General features: G+C 44.1%; 1 protein-coding gene across 1 annotated transcript in view; it reads right to left on the reverse strand.

Annotated features, from left to right (window-relative positions):
• Positions 1-5475, reverse strand: part of GCK (glucokinase) — a 23528-nt gene extending 18053 nt beyond the window's left edge. Inside the window, exon 1 of the mRNA XM_069072277.1 lies at positions 5446-5475. Within this exon, the coding sequence (XP_068928378.1) occupies positions 5446-5475 (30 nt within the window). The remainder of the gene's footprint in view (positions 1-5445) is intronic.
• Positions 5476-8418: the final 2943 nt, after the last annotated feature.

Consider the following 8418-nt stretch of genomic DNA (forward strand, 5'->3'; position numbering starts at 1 on the left):
CCCTGCTAAGTCATCCTGTAACCTGATTCCTAAAGACCTTCCAGTAATCTAGATTGATGGTTTCTAGAGCCATTTTAGGATGTTCTGGGCTGGGGCTTAAAAAAAATCACACTTTCTCCCCTCCCCAATACATTTTTATCAAGGCAAAAATAGGTTTAGAGGTAAGCTGGCATGGTAGATAGAAGGCTGGCCTTGGGACTGGGAAGAACTGGATTCAAGTCTTGCCTCTGACATATATGGCCTGTTTGACCCTGGGTAAGTCACTTAACCTCAGAGAGCCTCAGAAAAATTTATAAGACCGTTGGTTATGTTGATCTGCCTATCTGCATTGGTGGAGGGGGTTTTCACACCAGGGAATCATTGGTGAATGAAATCACAGGCGCAGAATGGGGGAGGGGAGGGAGAAGCAACTTAAAATGAACATCCAGGGCCCTCTTGAACAAATCACAAAAAAGAAGCCTGTAGCCTCAGGGGTGAGAGATGAAGAAGAGAGGAGGGAGATCACTGGGGACAGGTTTTCCTCCTCCTAATTGTTTAGAGCTGAGTTGCAAATAATTTTTTTTTAGCACCATCTGGTGGAAATTTTCTTTTCTAGTCCCTCCCTAAATTACTGCCCAGTCATTGACACTGCAGCAGGCAGACCCTCTAAAGCACTGGGACCTGGAATCCCCTGCTGTCTGTAGGGCAGAGGTGAATTGGAGAGTAGGACACTTTGCTCAAGCACTCTGGCCTTGTAACAAATGCAGTCCTTAAGACGGATTTCCCTTCTCTAAGGCCCAACTAAAATCCCATCTGTTAGAGGAAGCCTTTCCCCACCCCTCTTGATTCTAGCACCTTTCATCCATTATCCTGTATATAGCTTTTCTGTATATTTGTCTACATGTTGTCTCCCCCATGTGATAACAAGCTCCTTAAGGGCAGGGACTGTCTTTTGCCTCTTTTTAAATCCTCTGCACTTAGTACAGTGTCTGACACATAGCAGCCCCTTAATGAATACTTCTTGATTGCTCAATAATGAGCAATTTCTTTTATTCCCAGGGACAGTGGGGGAAAACTGACTTCAGAAACTCAGAAGGACATGAATTCTTCTTTGGAAGTCCCTGTTTGCAAGCTTTTTGCCTCTGCCAGCCCCTACTTTGAAACTTTTTGCAATACCACAAGTATTAGAGACAAAACGTAGAGATCAATAGGATTAGAGAATTTAGATCTGGAATCAGTCTTAACCAGGGCAAGCGCAAATTGGGCAATGCCTCAGGGCATTGGATTTTAATACTTGTATTTACTCAGTAGTTAGATGTCCTGATTGTAACTACTTCACTCCCACTCAATCAAATTTGTCTTAATTTCTTTTTGTATTTTCATATCATGAATTAGAAAGTTGATTTCATGCTGCATGGACAAGATTCACATTTGTTGCATGATGTTTGCCTAGGATACAAAATACCTCCAGCTGAAAGGATTGTAGAGATTATCTAATGTAGTGATTCTCAAAGTGTGGTCTGGGGTGCTCTGGGCATCCCTGAGGCCCTTTCAGGGGGCCTATAAGATCAAGACTATTTTCATAACGACACTAGGGTGTTTTAATTTTTCATATAATAACTATCAATAGATACAACCCATGTAAACAGAAGTCCTTGGGGAGATGAGGGTGGTCCTCAATATTTTTTAAGAGCGTATAAGGGTTGTGAAACCAAAAAGCTTGAGAACTGCTTGTCTAATTCAAACACCAGCAAACTGAGGCTCAATGAGGACTGAAGATTCCAACTCAGGCCCTCTGAAGCCTCTCATTCATCTCAGATACTGGGGATACAAGTGCTAGAGCTTGAAGGGACTTTGAAAGTAGGATTGTCTGAAAGTAGAATAGCAGCCGATTAAATGCTAAAGCTCAAGCATCCCTCTCCAACATTAAAGCCTTTCTTGATTCTCCCCTTCACTCCCAAATGACTATACATTGGTGTTTCTTCGCTTTATATTTCTATGTGCACTCGTGGTCTCCCCCATTAGAACGTAAGGCATGTGAGAGTGGGGATTGTTTCATTCTTTTCACTTGTAGCCCCAGTATCTGATTTAGTGCCCAACACACAGTAGGTAATTGGCTGAGCAATGAATAGTTGCCTCTGTCCCTGTAGAGGTCTCTGACCTCTGCTAGGCTTCTCTTCCCTGCTCTCTCATGCATGGAAGCAAATTGAAGTCTGGGTGCCCTTCTGATACTGATTCTGTATCAGCCCATCAAGGGCCTCATTTAGTCCTAGATACCCCTGCCCATCTACCTTCTCAAGATCCCCTCTCTGACTCCCCTTTTAGACCATTCCTTTCCTGTACACTCTGTCCTTGTTTGGAGCAGTTAGTCCTAGTCAAAAACAATCAAGAGAGAGGTGTGTCGTCCTCCACCAGCAGGGGGAATCCCCAGGGCTACCTGTCTGACCTTCCAGATGTTAAACAGTCGGCATCAGTCTGCCCACACAGGAAGCTATAGGGAGGGCCTGGACCAGGACCAGGGCCAGGAGTGGGTTGCCCTGTCCAAATGCTGACCAAGCTGTTTCAGGACTAGTTCATGAGTCACCACTGTCAACTACCAGGAATGCCCCTGTCAGAGCTGGAGCGGGGAGCATGCTCAGGACTGACTGTCCAGGGTGAAGTGTGGTGGCTATGTCAGAAAGGAGAGGCCACTTTCTGGATCTTTCTGTCAGATGCCACCTCTGGGACTCCTGACATTTGTGGGAGGCAGTCCTGGTTCAGGAGAAGCATATTTTTTTTCTCAGGGAGTTCCTGAACAGGCTGAAGAAGAAGCAATAGCCTCCTGAGAGCAGCCCACTTATCTGCCTGTTCTAATGAGCTACCCCACATTCAATGGAAATCAAGACAAATCAACAAGCATTTATTAAGTACTTATTATATGCCAAGTTGGGCAGCTAGGTGGTGCAGTGGATAGAGCCTGGAAGTCAGGAAGACCTGAGTTCAAATCTGACCTCAGACACTTACTAGCTGTGTGACCCTGGGCAAGTCACCTAACCTGGTTTGCCTCAGTTTCCTCATCTGTAAAATAAGCTGGAGAAGGAAATGGCAAACCACTCTGGTATCTTTGTCAAGAAAGCCCCAAATAGAGTCATGAAGAGTGAGACATGACTGAAAACAACCGAACAACACCAACAAATGTGCCAGGTATTATGGTAAATGTTGAGGATAGATAGAAAGTCAAGAACAGTCCCTATCCCTGAAGAGAAAAACATATAAATAACTATACATAGCAAACAAGATATATACAGGATAACCTGGAGGAAATGGAACAGCAGAAGGAAGCCACTGGCATTAAGGGGCACTGAGAAAATCTTCTTGCAGGAGGCAGGATTTTAGCTGGCACTTAAAAAAAGCCTGGGGTAGGCCTTGGCCTTCACCAGATTACAGGATCACAAGATTTTGATCCAGAAGGGACCTTGTGGATCAACTAGTCCCCCTCCTTCATTTTACAAATGAGGACTTGGGGTCCAGAGAGTCAAAATATTTAGCCCAAGATCACCCGGGGAATTAAGTAGCAGAAGTGAGATTTGAATCCAGGACTTGACTCCAAATCCAATACTCTCTTCATATCCTTTATTGCCGCTGAATTGGCATCCAGTCCAACTTGTCATCCAGTCTTTGCTTGAATACCTCCAGTGAGGGGGAATGCACTAGCCCTGGAGATAGCCCATTACACTTTTAGAGAGTTCTATTTATTGGGAAGCTTTTCCTTACAACATAGTCTAAAACTGCCTCTCGGAAACTTTCACTAATTGCTCCTAGTTTTGTCTGGGCCAAAGCAGAACAAGTCTTACATGTGACAGTCCTTCACAAACATACACTTTCCTCCTTTTCTCTCCCTGTCCCCATTCTTCTCTTCTCTGGATTTGTATAGAAGGGACTTTGTAGGACTGATTGACTCTCTCAGGAGAACACTGCCTTCCTGGCAGAGAAGGGCACCTTGAAGGAGATAGGATTTGGAAGAAGATTGTAGATGGGCAGAGGTGTCTAGGACTAAATGCCTGTGCCAGGCAAATAAAACTACCACCACCACCTTGATCACCATCTTTCCTCAGACCCAGATGTGGACAGCCCAGAACTCTGAATCCAAGAGCCTTGGTATCCCCCAAACTACAGGACCTGTTTCCATCCCAGACCCTACAGCCATCATTGAGGAGAAAAACTGTGGAGAAGGGACCCTACAACCCTAACTGAGGGGAAAAACTGTAGAGAAGAGACCCGCCTTCCTTACCATTAGCAACAACAACTGCCAACCAGCAGCCGCCAGTAAATAAAAGAGCACAGGAGCCCTGGAAGTGGCAGCACGTTTCAGAACATAAGTCCTATTTCCAGTCCATCCCTCAAAGCATTATCTGAGAAAGTGGATCCTATGGAGAGGGAGACAGTTATGCCCACCAGTTGTCAACCAACTGCCATGCGGCACCCTGAGAGACATGTGCTCTGCGACATGGGTCATCACCATTATCTCAACTCAGAGACTGATGAAGACAGTCCAGGCCACTGGACCCAAGAGCCTTTGGGATAGCAATGCCTTGGAGAGAGCTAGTGTCTGCAGTCATCATCCTGGGAAGCAAATCTTGTGGCCACCCCACCGCAGCGCCCCAGCCACAAAGAAAGTCTGGCCCCCAAACCACTGACATTGCCCAATGGTTCAATATCAAAAAAAGGTTATGACTTTGTCACTGGAAATGCCATTAAAGAAGGGAAATTCACATTTACTTTGCAGCTGTACCCTGAGGACCAAAGGACACTTCCATCTGATTTGTAGTTGAAACCTTCCAAGTGTTGACTCCCCCATTCCAAAGTGATCTTGAGAGCAACGACTGCCACACTCTTCTATTTATATCCCCCAGCTCTTAGCACAGTGTTTTGTACATAGTAAGCACTTAATAAATGCTTAATTCATTCACTGATTCTTTTATTTTTGGCCCCTCCTTGGAAGTGCTCTATAGGAGAAACGCTGACCACAAGTCTCAAGAGAGGCAAGAACAAGGGAGTGTTCCCTGGAGAAATGCTACAGGTTAAAAATGAGTGCTCAGCAGAGCTCCAGAAACCTGACTCCCAGATTTCCTCTGCCAGGTGGTACCACCATCTTGTATCCTGGGGCTGGGGATTGCCTAGAGATAAATCTGATCCTCAGCAAGGCTTTCTGGCCAACCCTTCAAACAGTTATTGCTCCAAATACATCCCAGGACATCAGTCCCCAGAGTTTTAACCTATGAAGCTGAAGAAATGAGGTTCCCCTCCCCCAAGATCACTAAGAATGTCCCTATGACTATACAAAGAAAGGCTCCTAGCCTGCCATCCTATGCATTCCAGCTTAGTTCCAGCCCAGTTAGTTGTTCAGGGATCTGGCAGATATTCTCCAAACTCCTAGGACACGTTTGAAGTGAGAAAAGAAAGCTTTATTCTTGGGAAGATCCTTACCAGATCCAAGACTGATTGATTCCGTTTCATTGTGACAACTCTTCTCTCATGAGGAGGTCAAGGGCTTGGGGGACCTGCTGGCTGAAGCTCCCTAGGACCAGAAAGTCCCGTTCCTGTTTATGACTGAAGTTTCACTATCCCCAGCAGAGAAGAACAAGCCCGTTTCTAAGTCCTGCCTGCTGAAAGGTTAGGGGCAGCAACTAGCCAATAGCTTCTGTCCAGTGATGGGAAATGGCTCCACTGGATGGTAATGAAGGCCGAGAGCTGTTGAAATACTCTGCCACATGTGAGGAGGCAGGGGGTGTGGCAGGAGGAGGGAGTCAGACACATTATCATGAGGCCAGGGCAACCAAGGCCATGGCATTGAGATTAGTGCCCTCCACCTGTCAATATCTAGACTTGTTTGACTTGGAGCTGCTGAGGAAGTCCTGAGAGGAGGGAGGGGAGCCTGGAGCCAGCTTATTCCACTCCTGGGCACAGCAGGGCTTCTGAAGCTGGGATCACCCCTCTGACCTCCTTTTACACAGGAAAGTGAGAAAACACACATCCCTGTTTCTTGCTCCAAAGAGGAATGGGACAGGACCAATATACGATGACAGGTGATATAAATCAGGACTCCAGAGACTGGAAAAATGGAGACTAAGGGGTGAGATATATGATTAAGGACTGTAAAGACCTGTGATCAGATCCAAGTATAACAAATCTACAGGGAACTCTTGAAATTCAAGAGAGGTAAGGTTAAGCTATCATACTCTTTGACCCAGAGGTCACTATTTGGACTATTTCCTAAATTTTATTGAGTAGAACAAGGCAGGGGAGGAGAGCCAGGAGAAGGCTTATCTGAACAAAATCATTCATTGATGCTTCCTTTGAAATAATTAAATACTGATAACCTGTGTGTTTAACTATTGGGAAACTGCTTAATAAGCTGTAAGTGGGTCTGCCTGCCTCAAATTTCTCTCCATTCTAGCCCATCCTCCATTCAGTCACCAAAGTGATTTTCCAAAAGTGTAGGTCTCACCATGTCACCTCCCTACTCAATAAATTCCAGTGGCTTCTTATGACTGTGTTGTTATTTGGTATTGTGTCATTTCAGTCATGTCCCACTCATCATGGCCCCATTTGGGATTTTCTTGGCAAAGGTGCTGGAGTGGTTTGCCATTTCCTTCTCCAACTCATTTCACAGATGAGGAAACTGAGGCAAACAGGATTAAATGACTTATCCAAGGTCACACAGCTAGTGTTTGAGGCTGGATTTGAATGCAGAGCTTCCTGACTCCAGGCCTCCTGCCCTCTAAAATCCTTCTCCTATTTTTCCAGTCTTCTCACACCTTATTCCCCACCACATACTGTCCTATTCAGTGACAATAAGCCTCCATACTGTTCCTTGTATAAGACACTCCATCTCTTGGCCCCAGGGCATTTTCTCTGGCTGCCCCTCATGCCTGGAATGTGCTCCCTCCTCATCTTTGGTTACTGGCTACCCTGGCTTCCATTAAGTCCCAATTAAATTGCACCTTCTATAGGGAGTTTTCTCCCACACCATGTTACTTCTAGTTCCTGCCTTCTGTTATTTCCCATTTTCCTTTCCATACCTTGTTTGTATATATTCATTTGCTTGTTTTCTCTCCCATTAGATTGTGAGCTCCTTGAGGGACGGGGCTGTCTTCTACCCTTCCTTGCATCCCCACTGCCTAGCATAGTGCCCAGCACATAGTAGGTCCTTAATAAATGTTTACTGATTGACTGTGGTATATTTATATAATGGAAAACTAATATGAGGGGGAAAATGTGAACTATGAAGAATACAAATAAGTAGGGAATTATATATGAATGCAAAGAAACAATAAATTAAAACACAACAAATGAATGTAACAGTAGCACAACTTTAGGAGTGCAGATCAGAGAGTCTGTAAGGAGGGACAGAGAAGACATTGTTAGAAGTGACTTGGACTGATGGTCAGAGTGCTGGATTTAGCAACAGGAAGTCCTGGGTTTGAATCCCACCTCTGACATTCATATGTATGACCTTTAAAGGTCCTTTAAAGTCCTTTAACCTTTCTGTGTTTCAATTGTTTCTTCTTTTGGGGAAAATACTTGTATTCGTCTCAGAGGATTGCTGAGAGGCTCAAATGAGATAATGCCTATAAAGTACTTTTCAAATTTCAATGTTTTATATTAATAGCAATTATCATTATTTGGCTAAAGTTTCTATTACATATTCTCTTCTCTTTTAAACAAAATATCCCATTTAGATTTATTTAGGATTTTGTTCCACATTTTGTATTTTTCTTTTAAAAATAAATTTATTAGGGGCGGCTAGGTGGAGCAGTGAATAGAGCACAGGCCCTGGAGTCAGGAGGACCTGAATTCAAATCCAGCCTCAGACACTTAACACAAAAACTAGCTGTGTGGCCTTGGGCAAATCACTTAACCCCAATTGCCCTCCAAAAAAGAAAAGGCCAAAAAAAAATAAATTTATTGACATCTTTTGTTTTTATATCAGTCTTTTGTCTTGCCTTCACCTCCCTCTCCCCTTCAAACAAATGAGCTCTCCTTTACAAGAAAAACAAAACCAGCTAAGTAAAGCCAACCAATACAATGACCTGGGGTCAGGAAGGTCAGTTCAAATCAAACCTCAGACATTTACTAGTTGTATGACCCTGGGCAAGTTACTTAACACTGTCTACCTCAGTTTCCTTAACTGTTAAATGGGGGTAATAACAGCAACTACCTCTCAGAGTTAATGTAAGGATAAAAGGAGATATTTGCAAAGTGTTTCCCACATTGCCTGGCATATAGTAGGTGTTTAATAGCTGCTTATTTCCTCCCTCTTCCTTTCTAATAGCTTATGTCAAATTCTGCATCCCTATTTATCCATCTTTCTCCTGCAGGAGGGAGGCACTTCCACATCCCTTCTCCAGAGCCAAGATTATTAGTCATTTTACCATATTCTGTTTGTTTATTTGTTTT

The sequence above is a fragment of the Petaurus breviceps genome, unplaced genomic scaffold (genome assembly GCF_028583685.1).
Source record: "Petaurus breviceps papuanus isolate PSGF00001 unplaced genomic scaffold, PetGlider_PUasm1.0 90845, whole genome shotgun sequence".
Classification (NCBI taxonomy): Eukaryota; Metazoa; Chordata; class Mammalia; order Diprotodontia; family Petauridae; genus Petaurus; species Petaurus breviceps.